Source organism: Pristis pectinata, chromosome 24, assembly GCF_009764475.1.
Source record: "Pristis pectinata isolate sPriPec2 chromosome 24, sPriPec2.1.pri, whole genome shotgun sequence".
In the NCBI taxonomy this organism is placed as follows: domain Eukaryota; kingdom Metazoa; phylum Chordata; class Chondrichthyes; order Rhinopristiformes; family Pristidae; genus Pristis; species Pristis pectinata.
Genome location: NC_067428.1, coordinates 18,949,233 through 18,966,588, shown reverse-complemented (window position 1 = coordinate 18,966,588; position 17,356 = coordinate 18,949,233). Strand labels below are relative to the sequence as shown.

The window sequence follows — 17,356 nt, the reverse complement described above, 5'->3', positions numbered from 1 at the left end:
AATTGCTAGCAATTTTTTAATCACCTTATCTCCACCTGCACCTTTACTTTTCAAGCCTTTTTCACCACACTTGGGCCACTGATCAGTGCATCCCACAAAAAAAAATCCACTGGTCAGTTATCAATACTCTCTAGGACTATTTTGAGAGCCACATATAACTTCCGTGAAGCAAAATGAATGAACATTTAAGTTCTTCATGGTTTATATTGGTGAAAAAATTAAAGGCCATTTTCCAGGTAGGGCTCTAGAGATGTTTTTTCATTTTGTCTGTTCAAACAAAAAAAATCAAGGCTTACAGTTTTTTAAGGTATTCATTAGAAATTATTCTGAACAAGGGAGGGGAATCTAATTGCTATTAATATGTTGTAAAATGCACTTGCCACATACACTGCAAGGCTAGGATCATATTTGGCTATGAGGCCTTCATAAATTTTTTTGTTGACACTCACTGCCTAGTTGCTGGTTGACAACAGCCGACATATTGGGCTACCCTAGAATAAGCAATTCTAGGATAGAATAATACCCTAGAATAAGCAATTCCCTATGAAGAGGAAATCAAAAATTAGAAACAATAATTCAGTACCACATTAAGGAGGTTAATTGTCAAAGTACACTTCAAGTGCTATTTCAAAGTACACTTTACATGACAATACTACATCATGTTCTCGCCACTGTTTTTATAGTATTATTCTATAGCAATGGTGCTGGCGAATGATAATTAGATGTCAAAAAGATGTAACTCTCAAATTACCTTTTTAAATCCATACCTGATGTGGGATTTGAGAATGATAGTTTTTTTTTAACAAGGAATTTTCCAGATAGAAAAGTCATCACTGAGTTTAGTCTGGTTGGAACCAGATTGTGTTACAGACACTAGTGTAACCCATTCCACTGCATTCCATATATTTACACATTTCTATCAAACAAAAATTAATTGAATCATTATATAAGTAATTCAGTAAACATGTGAATCATAAATACCAGAGAAGCTGGTAAATTTGAAGTCTGGCAGACATGTTTACTTCCAAGATTTTTTTTCATCTGACTGATGACGAGTGATTTGCAACTCCTTTTGGTGATGTGTTCAGTCTGGTGCCTGTAAATGCTGTTTAAACCTGCATAAATCAGCTACGCAATCCCATCTCCAAATAAATCACTCAAAAAAAACCTGTTAATCCTTGGCAATAATAAAATACTTCTCTGCTCACTGGAGAAGTTAGAAGAGCCAGTTTCAATGTTGGAGAGAGACAAATTTCCTATTTAGATATTATCTATTTTTTAGAATATGGTTAATTTTTCAGGTTTGTTAACTGTATTACTGTATCAATTTTGCACAAGGGCATTATGTGAAGGGGGGAAACTTCATTTTTTGAGAAACATCTACAGTTTCCCTCGGCTTAACCATTGCTCCCCTCCCTCCACAATCGTAAACCCTTTACCAAAATTTGGTCTGAAAATTATTTGTAGCCTACCAAAGGTGCCCCTAATCAGTTGACAAGAAAAGTATTTCTGTAGGTTCTCCTACACTGTTCCAATGAAGGTCAATGCAATTTTGACAAACAACACCTCATCTTCCAACTAAGCATGTTACAGTCTTCAGGACTTAGCAAAATCAATAATTTCAGAATATACTCTGATAATTCGTTGTCCCATTATTCGGAAATTCTGATGGTTTGACGTCTGGTTCACTAGGGCCCTGTTTCCTGCACTTCCTTTGAACTCACCAGAGCCCTGTTTTCCACACTCCCTTTAAACTCAACTTCCTGTGCTACCTCACCAGGTTCACTAAAGTTGTTTATACTACTGCGTAATATAGAGGGGAAAAAAGTGAATTAAAAGCATGTGGGTATTAAAAGGAGTGATGTCCAATAGTGCAGATAACCTGCCAGTCCAGCACCACCATTGTCCCAAGGGGGCCAGATTATTGGGGTTGTACTGTAGTCAGCTGTTCCAGTCTTCCTATTCTTTTTCTCTGCTCCTCTTCCAGTGTTTCAGCTTCCATGCATTATCTCCTATTTACACCTTCTTCAAACATGCATTTACCAACCAAACTCTTTCACCTGGCACCACGACCACTTGGAGCATTTAATCTCTCCTGACTCAACATCATAAGAGACATTTCCCTTTGTTCTCTCCTAATTCTAATGAAAGGTCATTGACTTGAAACATTAACTCTAAGCCTGTCTCCAGAAACGCTATCCTGCTTGTTGAGTATTTCCAGCACATTTCATTTTATTTCTGTAGGACTGCACTGGCATTGTTCTTAATGCTTTCTGGGGACAGAAAACATCTGCCTTATTTACACGAAGTCATCAACTGCACTAATATTTGATATATGTGATGTTTTATAGAGAATTCAAAAATCTATTATTCTTAAATATTTTCATGTAAAGGCTATCACACAATTTTTTAAAGTTGGTCAAGCTGCACCACTTTACTGTGGCCAGTATTAATACTTATGACCATTTTGGCTCGTTTCAAAAAAACTGATGATCTCTGGGGCATTGTGGACGTGTCATGGTTATTGATGCTGATTTTTAGCATCACTGCTACTCTTACTGCAATCCACATCGCCTAACTCAGACTGGGCATCTGCTATTCTTTTCCATATTTTGTTTCCTCCAACTGGGCACATTTTAGAACTTGTATTTATCACCACCTCAGCTTTGGATGTTCATTACACAAGTGCCTACAGAAGCAGATTTTTTTTGTTGATCATCCATGATTTATTTCCATAGGGCTTTGTGCATTTGTACTTTTATTTTGGATATTAGTTATTATTCCATATTCTTTAATTTCCAGGGATGTTGATGCCTTCCTGATCCTGGTTTCTGAGAGAGACTGAAAATATTCAGCAGGTCAAAGAGTATTTGTGGAGTAAGGGGTAGAGTTAAGGTTTCAAAACTTCTTGAAAAGGTACTGTCTGACCTGCTAAGTATTTTCTATTTTCTCTCTGCATCCTAATACTTATCTCCAACTTTTCTCAGTCTCATGAAGGATTGGTGAGCTGAAATATTAACTGTTTCTTACTTCAAGGAAATTGAAAGGGGGTGGGGAAGTGGGTATGTAATCAGTTTCCATATGCATACCCAAAATAATTTTTTAATTATTTTCTCATAACAGGTATCCAAAGCTGCTGTAGACCTTATGAATTACTGTGAGCAGCATGCCCGGAATGATCCACTGATTCTTGGAGTTCCGACGTCTGAAAATCCTTTCAAGGAGAAAAAACCCTGCATCATACTATAGCTTTGCCCATAATGGATGAAGCACAGCACATTAAAACCCAATTTGATTGCCAACATTATGAAATACTCAAAACAGTGAAAACAGGTGTCTAAATAAGGATTGTACTTTTTTAAAGCTATAGTTGAACCAGTGTTTGCAAATCTAACAAAGGGGATTTAGAAATTTAGCCAATGCAAATTAATTTCACAAGATTAAGAAGGGGAAGAATTTTAACGGGGACATTTTTCTCATGAATGTGCTTTTCTCATTTGTCTGAAGTTTGATTGAAATTAGTTGATAAATTTGTTGTGGTGGGGGTGGGAGGGAAAATGTCAGATTACCTTACTGGCAGAAATAACAGTTAAATGGAATTGTACAATATAAGCACCTTTTGAAGGAATTTTCAAATACTTAACACAAAATAGAGATCCTAAATTAAATGTCCAAGTATTTCAAAAAGTTAAACATGAAAGAAGTATTTTATCCCCTTTAAGTACGTAATGAGGCTTTGTAAATAAGGTCAATTTTAAGTTACTCTGCTTATTTGATCAATACTGGGTGCATTAGTTTTATTAGTAAGTTTGATTGATTCTGTTCAGTGATAAATTTTTTGTGAAATGGTATCTCCCCAAGCATCATCTCTTTTCATCAAGGTTATGTCAAAAACATGTTTTAGAAAATTAAACATTGTGCAGCAAAGTTTCCCAGAATGTAGCTTATGGTAGAACAGAAGTGTTATGAACCTTTTATGTTAAAGTTTTGGGTTTAGGTTATGTGTACAGAATAGAATATTTTTCAGTGTGTCCTAATTTACACTGACAATTGCTAATTAATATGGAACACTACATATATTAGCATCAGTATTGGTTTAAAGTTGTGTTCACACAATGCTCTAGTGCATTTGGCAGTTTGATATTTGTGGAGGTGGAAAGAGGTATAACGAACTCATCACTGACTGAAACTGGGTGGGAAAGCAATGTATATTGCACCTAATACTTTATATTTTCTTCAGGTGACTGTCAAAATCCTGCATAGTGAATGATAAAGTAATAAAAAACATAACATTTATAAGGTAACTGGTCTTTTGGCTCTTTGGCAAATCAGATTTTTAATTGGCTAAAATTTTTATGAATTAATGATTTGAAGAAGTTATTAAAACCATTTGTATGGTCTGTGGAAGAAGCTATTAAACTTTAGAAGATCTTCAGATTAATTCAGCAATTGCAACAGATTGTATTTCAGAAGAGAATTTGTACAAAAGGCGGGTACAGTCTGCAAATTACCTGATCAACACTTCAGTGCTTGCTTCCTAATTGTTATTCAAGTTGAACAGTCTTGTGTAAGAGCAACTTAATTCTGTGTGCAATATCAGGCTGAAATGGGAAAGTACTAGTGCCGACTGGGATTTTACTCTGTACTTGCTGTAAACTTTTTTAATTCCTAATCTGAAAATATTTATACAACAGTAGTAACATACATTTGTAAGTTAGTTTTCTTGTATCTTATGAAAAGGCTTTCCTTCTAATTACAACTGCCAAATGTAAATGATATCTACCCAGATAGTGAATTTTCCTATGGTATAAAATTAACTACCTGGTAATGCTGCATGATCTTAATATACCTTCAGGTCCTACCTCATTCAACTGGGAATAGCCTTTGTCCTATCAAAGTTGAAAGGCTTCCACATCAAAGAAATGGACTATAGTAGTAAGGGAAAATTGAAATGGAAATTCACTGTCTTTGTATATATTATAAATGTTAACCAAAATCTGTGTATAAAAAAAAATTAAGTTAATTCAGTTTTAGGGTATAAGAGACAAAACAACCTGCCTGAGTTTAAATTTTGCTGTGTCTTCTAACCCTTCAGCCTGCATTTTGCACTAGGATTTATTAACCTCTTATTTCAGTATCCATAATATATTCATTTAAAAAAAACTCAAGCTGTCTTGACTCATTAGAGATTAGAGATTATAATTCCACCAAGGTGCTTGGATGAATATTATTCCGAAACCCCAACCTAAATTTAATGCATTATTTCAACTCGGTGCTATTTATATTTTGAGAAATACGTGGCATACGTATCTGTTAGGTTTCATACTTGGTAGCAGAACAGTCAGAGGAATATTTTCATTGTTTGGAATGTTGGCTTTAGTGGAAAAAGTCAGTATTTATTACCCATCCAATTTCCCCCGAAGGTGATGCCGAGTTTCCACCTTGGAGAAGATACTGCCGCAATACTGTTGGCGAGGGAGTTCCAGAATTTTCACCCAATTCTTACAAAGGAATGGGGAGATCTTCCAGGTCAGGACGTTGTGCATCTTATAAAGGACTGCAGCTAGTGGAGGTTCCATTCACTTACTGCCCCCAGGCTTGATGGTAGATGTAATAAGTTTGGGAGGTGCTGTTGGAGTATGGTTGATGAATAACTGTGCATTTTGTAGATGGCAGCCACAAAGCATTGATGGTGAATGGATGGATGGGCTGGCAGTCAAGTGAGCTGCTTTGTCTAAGGTGGTGTCATGCTCTCGGGTGGTGTTGCAGTTGCACTGATTCAGGCAAGTGCAAAATATTCCATCATGCCCTGACTTGTGCCTTGTAATATATTATGTTAGTTGCTGTACCCCTTTTCTACAATTCAACTATGCCATCTCCAACCACTGTGGCTAATTAAGGTTTTGAGGATATTAATGTCATCGTCTTCCTCTACTGTCTTAACCATTTAAAGAATCACTTTTTGTAGTCCAGTCAAAATTTTCATTAATACAGCACCAAAACTTCCATGAAGATGCAAAATGTTTTTATAAAACCAATGAGACCCTTTTGACGAGCATTCACTGCTATATCTTTAGTGTATACATTTTCCATACTCTATTTTTACACTGATGTAAATTGGAGGGGTTAATGTTGTTTCAGTGGTTTGTTTACTAGAAGTAATCATCTGCATAACCAAATTATTTGTATTGCGACATGGACAAGAAGTTTACTAAACAATTAACTTTATTTACCAAAATAGGGAGTATAATTTTGTCATTAATACATGGATGAAAAGATTCCTACTCAGCACCAAGAGAAAAGTCAAACAAAATGGATTAGACATGAATAATAACCCACCCAAATTTCCTTCCATTACTAAATTGATGTTAGAAATGTTGTTTCTGTAGTACAGGCGATGCTCCCCACCCAAGTTTCCCTTCTGTTCTTCTTGCATAGGATGCTTACCACCCAGCTGATAAAAGATGAATATCTATCTGGTAAAGGAAAATATGAGGAATAGAAATTGTACAATAAAGTTACAGAAATATATATTAATTATAATTGTGAGATGCAATTACACTGACAGCTTACTGAGTTGAGTAAATTTCATTGTATAGCTTCAGTTTTTCACCTCTGGAGGTCTCATTTGGTCCCTTGTTCTCTTCAAACAATTGTTATCAAATCTCTTCCTTTGGTCTTAAAACAAACACCTGTCTTAATCCATTAGAGATTTCTAGCCAAATTCAATGGTATTTTATACATGTAAACAGAATTTTGAATAGATGAACAGATCAACATTTTCCGAATGCTTGTAATGGGATAAATCAGATAGAATCAAAGAAAGGGTCAATTCAATACTTTTATTATAAACAATCTGACTTCTGTGCAAAGGGTCCAAACAATTCTAGCTAAACAGTAATGGCCAAGATTGAGACTATAACATGTGGCACATTGGAGATGTAAATTTGCTTGTTTGAGCTCCAGTGCAACTGCATTATAAACAGACCCACCCTTTTGAGCTGGAGGTTGAAAGTGTGATTATAATTTAAATCAAGGGCCTACTTCTGTGCACAGTACTTGGTCATTTACACAACTTAGTTCTTGCACAACAGAAATCTAGGTCCATTCTGGAGGTTGGCACTCAGACTCAAACTCATGGTAGCCATTCTGAATGCAATAAATTGTTAGACCTAGATTGGTTTTTGATGAATGTATTTTTGTTACCTGCACTTGATTCAACTGCCCAATGATCCTTCAGGCTAATACTAATGTGGACTAGTGTATTTACCAGTAAATGGTTAAAGTACCAAGAATTTGCATTGCATGAGTTAATTTTATCTGCCAGTGATTTGCTCTTCTTTCTAATCAATTAAACTGAGATTTTATGCCAACATTCCTCCAGCTGGTTTCTTTCAAAAGTGGCTGTTCTCCATGTCTAAGTTTAGATCACTGATACTAGAACTCAATCCTAGGCTTTTGGTCAACTCCAATTCTACATGTGGTGAATTTCTATTGCTGCACTTTCCATCATTGTCCACTGGTTTGCACTTAAGAGTGGAATTCTTTTTTGTTACCTTCCTTGGCATGAAAATGTCAGTTTTAGCATTAGATATGTAAAAGGATTTAATTAAGATCCCCATGTTCAAATGTTTCCTTGTTTGTGAATTCACATGAACCAATTAATTGGTAATGCATTCAGTAAGAAATTGTAGGAGTATTTGATCAGATTGTTCCCTCCATTGATGCTGGGTCATTTTCAGGCAAGTGTTTTTGGAACTGCCATGGCTGCATATTTCACTGATGCATTATCAGGGAGGCTGCCAGTGTTTAAATTTTTCTATCATACTGTGTGTAATTCTTAAAGAGATGAAGGTATATTCTGCTTCTGACATTTAATTAATTCACAAAATGATTTATAGTAGTCTATTGTTTGATTCCTGTGCATCCTGAAACAGTATTTAACACTAATTACATTGGATACCAATAAATAAAAGCAGAAACCTTGTACACGAATGTTGCTGGGTCTGTCTACCACTTTGGTATTATGGGAAATCTGCTCATTGTCAACATTCTGTACATGTGTTTTATTAATTGCATTCCAGAGTCCTTTAGAAAGATATTGTCCAAACAGTAGTGTTTTGCTGCTACTTCAGCATCTATTCAGTCTGTATCCCAGAATATATCCATAATTATTTATATGCAGATTTTCACTAATTTTATTCCTTCTTGTCCATTCATCTGCAGATGTTAGTCATTTATGCTTTGTTGTACAGTAGAGTAGCCTTACATGACCTTGCATAAGAGGCCGTTATCCATGATTGAACTTGAACTGTGATTATCTTAGCTGAGACTTTGAAGGATCACCAGGTTGGATGCTGTTAATTCATTATAAACTAAAACTTCCTGGGTTACAAAGTGAATGAACTTTCTTCTTTAAATATGTTAAAAGTTTTAATTACAAACATCCATTTGTTGTTCAATCAACTACCTCCCCTCCCCCCTTCATTAAGAAATTCTGCTATTTGAATCTATAGTATGATCGGGACTTTGGTGCAGGACTGTCTTCTGTCAGCTTTTCCAGATTCTTGGACATTATTCCTATTTATATCCCAACACTCTTTTAATTCACTTTTTTTTAAGATGTTACACAGTATTGTAATACATTTTCCGGAGAATCCAGTAATGTTAAATGGAACATGGGAATCCCGAGTTCCAGTAGTGTCAAGGCAGCACAGAAATCCTGGCCTCATTGTCAGGGCAGTACAGGAATCCTGGGCCCCAGTGAGTGTCAGGGCTGTGCTGGAAACATCACCTATGAGCCAGATGCCAAACTCTTGGGATTTCCGAATACTCGGATAGCGGATTATTAGAGTTTTATGAAACTGTTTACTGCATTTCAACACATCTGATTTGCAGATTTTTTAAAGCTTTTTGAAAGTCTTTCTTTTATATTGACTTACGAGGAATTATAAATACAAAATGTATAAATTAAAATGTCGTTATGGCCAAGTCCAGTTACATACCAATGATTGTATTGTGATAGCTAATGTAATTTTTTCAACAGTAAAAGAAACATATTATTTTGAGTTGCTGTTAAAACACTGAAAAAGAAACCCTGGTAAAGTAGAATTTTTAGCAAAATGATATCTGAATTATTAAATTTATCATTTATTTTTTATTTAAACTTAAATTCTAATATTTGCAATTTAAACCACATTAATTTTTAAAAAGTAAATATAGCAAAGTGTTGCAAATTCTGGAAATCTAAACTGAAAACAAAGATGCTGCTGAGACTTGAGCAGAAAGGGCAGTATGTGTGGAGAAAGGAAGTTTAACACTTCGGGTTGCTGACCTTTGATCAGGATTTATTTACCTGTATTCACTTTGCCTGTATTTCCTGACCATCCTTCACTTTCTCTCTCAATCAAGTGGAAATCCATTTGTTAATCTTAGCTGATTGCGTTTGATTATGTTGCTCCTGCTCTTTGATTTATAATTTAACTTTATTGGCATTGGCAAAATATTCTCCTTAATCATTTTCTATGTTTAAGTGTCTGGTATATAGATAATGGAACTTTCTCAAGGTGCCAGTTATAGCCGTGATTATCAGCACAAGTTCCAATATCCATTGTGTATCAGTATTCCTGGTTCCGATGTTGAATGATAACCTGCTGGAAATGAATTTCAGTAAGAAATCAGTAAGAATACTTCGGGTTCTCATAGTGTAATCAATATCTTCAAATCCCTATAATTGCTTTTCTTTTGGAATTTTTATATTTAGCATATTTTTATCATTAATAGGAAGAAATATTTGATTTTTAAGAAGTGTTGAAAGTGCACTACATCCTAAATTAACCTTTTTGCCCAAAGAATGTGGCTTCCTTGACCAGGAAAGGGTATCAGATTCTTGTGTCCCATTATCAGACTTTCCAATCTGTACACCTTTCTCGGGGTGCAGACTCAACTGACTGTTCAAAGCACAAATGTATTCAGATTGACTGCGGGTTTAAGATGAGGGCATTTTGGGTCTTGCAAAAGAATGTCTAAATTTATGAAGGATTTATGTAAATAGAAATTGTTTCTAAATGCTGGCTGGTCTCTCACCAGAGGCCATATATTTTGGGTAACTAGCAAAAGAACCAGAAACTGCATGAGAAATTTTTAGGCAACAAGTAGTCGGGATATGGAGTGCAATGGCTTTGGTGTCACCAGGAGCACGACTCCTTTCCCATCATTAAAAACGTTAAGATACGTCTTCATATACATATTCATATTGTGAGACTGTATTTAAAATGCCACTCCAGAAGTGATCAAATTTAAATTCCTGTGTGGCCTGTACTGTCTAGTATGTTGGTGGAGATAAATTCAATAGTTGCTTTTGAAACGAAATGAATGAATACTTGGAGTAGGAAAAAGTAGGGAAAATTTGAAAGAGCTGATGTTAATTTGATGGCTGCAAACAGCCACCTATGAATCTAAGATTGAGGGGAATGGAAAAGGTAATTCGAGGCCTGATTTCCATTTGTTGTCTCAACGGTGTTTTATTTTAGCAAATTAGAGCTTAGTTTTCCCATTCTAATATTTTTTAAGCCCACAAAGTGTTCTTTCCATGTAGTCAATGCTAATCTGTAAAGCAGAATACTAACTTCACTGGAAACATTATTCCACCCCATTATTGCTCTACGGGAACACTGTTGTAATATTGCACAGGTTACTCACTGACCCAAATTAATGCTCTGGCTCAAGTTCTCTCTATTAACATTAGGGAGAACAAATGTAAACATCCTGGAACAAAACCACTTTTCAAATGTGTTATAGACATGTCTTGCCTTGGCAGTAAATCTTTTCAAATGTCCATAACTGATGCATTCTCTGCATGGTACACCTTGTGCGTACATTTTTAAAACTGAAGGGAACTTGTCATAAGTACATGTGTTCCTACCCACCTGTGTCAACCCCTTGAGTATTATTCCAATTTTGTCCATAAATGATTGAAAGAGAATGTAGAAATACAAATATTAAAATTGTGGCGATTTCTGAATTCAGTTTCGAAGTTCAATTTACATTCTGTTCAATTTATAAGGCACCCTTTTTCAGGTAATCATTTGTAGATTAAATACACAGTTGCTTCTGTTTCTTTCAGTGCCTCTTATTGTGAACTGTGTTCAGAGTGCTTTGTAAGAAAAATTTGCCAAATATTGGCATTGTTGAATCATAACTTTCAATTTCCTTGGCTATCTGGCTGTTATCTTGACCATTGGTTACATATCTTTCTCCTTTAGTGATGCAATTTTGTTTATTTGCATCCTTATTAAGAGCAATAGTTATGAATTCCTTTTTTTTTGAAGTGAAGATCTTGCAGAACCTGATCATTTTCAGCATTATCTGCAGTAAATCTATGGAAGTCATTAATCAGGTGTTTTTCAAGGGAGGCAAAAAGCATGCCTACAATACAAGGAGCATCTTTTTTTACTGATCTCCTAACCCGAAAAGTTGTTGATCCCAACAGTTAGGTTTTTCACACACTGTTTCTTGGTGTTGTCCGCTGCTGTCTTGTCATGAGCTAAAAGCTTGTAGTTAAGGATCCAGATACCTAGATTTGAGGACGTGCTATTTGGAAAAGGAAAAACTAGCTTAATGGTTTGTATACCATTTGACATGTGGATGGATATTTAACTTATCATTAATACTGAGTTATTTTGTCAATTTTTTGAATTTTTAAAGTGCTTTTTTAAATGTTATATGAAAAGCCTTTGCTAATTTCAGATCATAAAGGTGGTGTTTTGGTGGTGTTAACCTCGAAGCAGTAGAATCTGTCCAATGCGCACATAAATAATCCACCTTTATCTTTTCCTTTCCCCAGCTTCTGACCCTTTCTCTGCTCCATAAATTCCTGCAGAATTTTGTGGAGCCGATCTGTCACTCATCAGAGCAGGACAAGTTAGTGCATTACGCTTCAAACAAATTTTCTTGTACACCATATCTTGAAATTATCAAGTCTATTTTGACTAACAATTAGATTTTCCACACTTTACTGATCCTCGGAAGCCCAGCCCCCCTCAATAAATGTTAGTCACTTGGGCTGGTGGTATTCGTGTTGCATTTTTCTTTCACTTGTGACTTGTATAGCTTCAATAATTTGCATTCAGTAGTTTTCCTATTTATAGAAGAAATTTGAACCAAATCTAATCCAGTCCTCGTTAAATATCAATACATAGAGTTTACCAGGGGGCCTTTGTTGGAGTCAATAACAGAGAGCCCTTCTGAATTTTATTCTCCAAAACCCAAAATGCTACATATCCTGGAAATACTCAACAGGTCAGGCAACATTGGTGGCGAGAGATCTTTCATCAGAATTTTATTCTTCCCTAGCTTAGACACTTTGATGTCCATTGTGGAACCTCATAACTGCTTTGTCTAACAATTAATAGTTGCAGCCCCAGACCCAGTACAACTTGGCCCTTCCAGGCATAAATTCTTCTAGACTGATGAAATGATATTTAGATCTCACTGCTCAGTCAGGAGCAAAAAGCAAGAATGCAAAGATCTCCAATCTGTAGGCATCTGATTTTGATGAGTATTTCAAATTATTAATTACTGAAAATTAGAATCTTGTAATCTGATTAGTGTAAATCAAATAGTATTGTAGGGTGAGTGAAGAAAATCTTGATTCCCAGTCAGGAGTCTGCAGTTCGCACACACTCATTGGCCACCTCAGAACCCACAAAACTAGAGTGGAAGCAAGTCATTCCTGATCCCAGGGAACTCCCTAAAGAGAGATGGTGACTTCCCAGTTACAGGGTTTTTTTTAAAAAGGGGCTTTTTACTTGCTGTTGTGGAAGAGGCAGTTTTGTTGGATTTTCCCCTTCACCTTTGTGAAGGCTTGTGACTTCTTGTAGTGTTACTGGATCACAGGCCAAAAGCCTCTTTCTGAGATCATGCACAATTGATCATTGTGGATGAGAGAAAATTATTCCACAATTGATTGTCCTGGGTTTAAATCACTCAGTGTCAATGGACATGGTTTCAAGTAATGAGAACAACTGTACCTTCACAAATCGTATCGAAATGTACAGTATATGGTAGCAGATTTACATAGTCATCAGTTTGAACATTTCCTGTGGCTTGACAGCATTATACTAGGTTTGCTATTCCGATCAATGGCAATTTTGACGTGTCTGGTAATCCCAGTTCACACATACGAAAAGGATGTTCTGAAATTGTTCCAGCAAAGTCTTATGATTGATGGCTATGAGTAGTTTTCATCTCCCACAATTTAGCAACTTCTATGGGACCAAATTCCTTGGGCAGGTTAATCATCTTGCCCTTATGTGATACAAACTTGATGTCATATTTCCTAAGGCTGTTCTGTATTGATTTATTTTGTTTTAAAGCCTCAATGGGGGAACAGGAAGAAATTAAATCTTTGCTTCTGAAATTAGATGTACTTAACCACCAACATTTTTTGAAATTTAACATTGCCGTTTCCTTGCCCACCCAATGTTTGGTTAACATCAAATTAAAATCAAACCTCTTTAATGTTAAACATTGTTCTGCCCTTGCTCCCCAACTCCTTAAGTCATGCCTATATTTTCAAGGCTTCTACTTGGAAGAATCTGCCTATTTATAATCAATAGGTAGGAACTCGCTTGTCTCATATAGTTTTGATAAACATTATTTTGATCACTTTATTTCCTTGTTTGGATAACAGACTACAAAGAGGTTTCTACTTGAATACAGTTCCATTAGTACATTACCATCAAATGCCACTCTTTATACACAAGTTTAATTAACAGTTGCAAACAAGGCACTTGCACACCTCCTTCACTCACTAGTGTGCCACTTCTGTTGGTATGTAGAGATCAGATGTCCAAAACCCAGTTTTTTTTTACCCTTAGCCTTTTCCGGTATAACTTTCTTTCGTGCAGTAATGAAAGTTTACGTTAAAAATATATTAAAATCTGCTTGGCACTATAATGCATTATATGAAAGATGATTGCCAAACTATGGGGTTATACCAATGAAGAAAATTGCATTTTAGTTTGAACAGATAAAAACATGCTCTCACCTTGGTTGTCTGATACCCTTATGCAGATAATCTAGAGCTTCAGCATGTAACCTGATTTGCAAAGTGCATTTAACAAAGAAACTTTAATGCCATTTAATAATGTTTTGCAGCAAATTTGGTTGCCACATTCTGACCTTGTTGCCAAACTTGTCTGAACTTCTTACTGCTGTTACAAAAAAAGTGTATGTAGCATTGTTTCTCTTCTAGTTTAGCTATATTCATAACTTTTTTTCTAATGTATCATTGCCTAGTTCATTTGTTTCTTCTGTGAACATGTTACAAAATGGATTGATGACAATAAAATATTCACATTTTCAAACTTGTCTTTGAGATTATTCTTTGAGGAGGTTGTGGCTCAGAAGCCTCTCCTGCCAGTGACTTGTGTGTGGACTGTTGCAACATATTACATTATTTGCCGCTCCCACCCACCCCCCACCCCTTTCATTTGCTTGCCTCTGCAAGTTATAAATGTTAATTACTGGAGAAGGAGGCACTTGGCATAAACTGAGTTCACAAACGAAAAAAGATAAGGGTTGATCCTCCACCCCCACTGCCCATAGTGATCTTCAAGCAAAAGGTTAAAGAAAGGGCAGCACTGCAATGTGGGAGAAAGCTAGTTGCAGATTTGCTACTGATGTGCAAAATTGAGGTCATGGGAGTGAAATTGATCTTTGGTGAAAGCATGGTAGAGGAAAAGCAGCCAGCTTTATATTGCACCATCTTTCTGGATTGAATCAAAATTTTACAATGTCTCAGTTGAGAGATGACACCTCCAACAACGTAGCAACTGTAGTGGAGTATTGAGTTGCATAAATGCACTGACGTCTCTAAAATGGTGCTTGAATCCATAACATGGCTCTGACCAAGAGTGCCACATATTTTAAAATAGCATAAAAATAGAAGCAATCATAGACCATCCAGCCTCTTATGCCTGCTCAACTATTCGATGAAATAATGGCTGATCATTTACCTCCGTACCACTTTCCTACACTAACACCATATTCCTTGATACCCTCTATCAAAAACTATCCATCTTTTTCTTGAATGTTATCAGTAGCTGAGCCTCCACAGCCCTCATGAGTAGAAAATTTCCAAAGATCCCTGTATTCTAGGTGAAGAAGTTTCTTTTCTCTGGGCTGAATGACTGAACCCTTTCAGACTGTGACCCCTAGTTCTAGATCACAAGACTAGAGAAACCTCATCCTGAATCTACCCTGTTAAGACCGGTAAGGATTTTGTACTTGTCGATGAGATCAACTTTCATTCTTCTAAACTCAAGCATATGGGTCCAGCCTGCTTTAACCTCTTCTCATAAAACAAAGTTTATGTTTAGTGCAAATAAGTTGGTAAACATTATGATTTTTTTTTCTGCTTGCACTATTTAAGCTGTTAAAAAGTATTGATCCTAAGGGGCTATGGTTTCACAACTAGCAGGTCTTCAGGGTGCAGGGTACATTTTGCTATTGTGCTGTAAATCCAAAATGGTCAGGCTTCATTCTTCTGATTTATGGCTGTTTAAAGTACAAAAATAGCAAACTATATAGAGCTTATTTCCAATGCATCTTGTTCCCTGCTGATTTACTTTACCATCTTGGGAACCTGTGCAGTTTGGGAGTTGAAACTATGCCAGAATATTTTATAGTTTCTGTGAATATACTTAATCAAGCTCAGCTGATGTTTCACATGGGAATGGAACAAATGTTCCATACCTTAGGAAAATGTGCTATTCTCTCATTACCTTCCTGCATGGCGTCTGACAAGGACAATTGTATAGCAATGCAAAGAACAGTTTTATTATGATTTTGTTTTAATTTCTCCCTCGCCCAAGTGGTTTCCTGCAGAGGTACAATTTAGCAACTGCCACCCATTTTATAGGGCTGCCTACAAATAACCTATTTAGTGTGTGACTCAATGTTCAGTACCTAATGTCAGTTAAATTGTTTCCTGCAATCACCAATATTCTTATCATTGCAATCATGAAAGGTTTCTCATTTGATTCTTAAACTGCTATAGGCTACTTTGAGCAATTGTAAGTTTAGGGACACAGTTTTTACTAACCTGGTCAGAATTATTGCTTCTGATCCAACTCCTGTTGAAAGGGAGGAGGATGTGTATGACAGTGACTGATCTTTCTTATAATTGATGAATAACCTATCCCTACTCAGTTTTGAAGAATAGTCTTGGGAAAGGCACATGGATGCCAAGTAATGGAATAATAACAAAAGTGCTATTTAAAGCCTTTTGGGGGAAAAGGGTGGAAATGGATGTTCATGAAGAGCTGGAAGAAAAACTTGGACTGTATGTACATTAGCTTACAGTGTGGGGGTTCAGCAGAAATGGGAAAAAAAGAATAGTGCATGAAATAGAAAGTACTTTTTTTCCCTGTTGCTTCCTTAACACAAGTATTTATAAAGCTGAAGCCAGTTTGTATTATGTGCATTGGCCTCTTTCAAATTGGCAATAATTCATTTCTGCCCAACCTACCAGTAAATACAATTATTATACCAATGGGACCTTCATATTCTTCAGTTCCTAGTAATCCTATTGGGAAAGAATAGGATGCTAAAGTTCTCAAGGTGTAACATGTATACTATACAGACCTCTTTATGCTGATTATGGAGGTTTGGAATATCCTGCAGCTCCAGTTACACCAGTGACTCAAACTTTTTACCTAACTGTGAATGAGCTCTAGTTAAATGAACCATTTGCATACAATTGCTATTATACATGGGAAATCCATGCAACTGGTTACTCATTTAACATTGAATGTCATAAGGATGTGCTGGCATCTTGCCATCTTTAAATGGACTTGGTGTGATAACAGATGTATACTTAGTGCCAGGCAAAGGCGTGATCTTTAGCATCCATGGTTTGCCCTTAATGGTGCACGTGGGTTTGAGAGTTGCAGCCTCTGAAATAATTTGAAAAGTCACACCTCTTTTTTGAAACAAAAATCTGTAGAAAAAAAGCCCATCATCTTCTCAAGGTACCTGAAGCTGTCCAATAAGTGCAGCTTCATCTTGTCAGGGACCCCAATATCTAACACCCAGAATAAAGAAATGAACTTAATTGATGTGGTAGTAAGCCACATGGTTCTGGATGGTATGTTTTATCTATGCTATTTTGCTGTAGAAAGAATGGCAGAGGTGGGGGAAAAATACATTTTCATCGCAAAACTGTGTGGATCAGCTTCACTGGAGAATAGAAGCAGTAAGTTACACAAACCAGACAATGCCCAATTCAGTTCCAAGTCTGCGCTTTTACATCATCTGTCAAGGTGCTGCAAGCTTTCTTTGTGCTTGTCTA

The 17,356-nt window shown here is 36.2% G+C and overlaps 1 protein-coding gene across 2 annotated transcripts in view; it reads left to right on the top strand.

Annotated features, from left to right (window-relative positions):
* gng7 (guanine nucleotide binding protein (G protein), gamma 7) overlaps positions 1 to 14,362 on the top strand; it is a 119,803-nt gene extending 105,441 nt beyond the window's left edge. For both annotated transcript variants that reach the window (XM_052037580.1, XM_052037581.1), the window contains one exon: positions 3,124 to 14,362. In XM_052037580.1, coding sequence (XP_051893540.1) covers positions 3,124 to 3,249 — 126 coding nt within the window. In that variant the 3' untranslated portion in view covers positions 3,250 to 14,362. The remainder of the gene's footprint in view (positions 1 to 3,123) is intronic.
* The last annotated feature ends 2,994 nt before the right edge of the window (positions 14,363 to 17,356 follow it).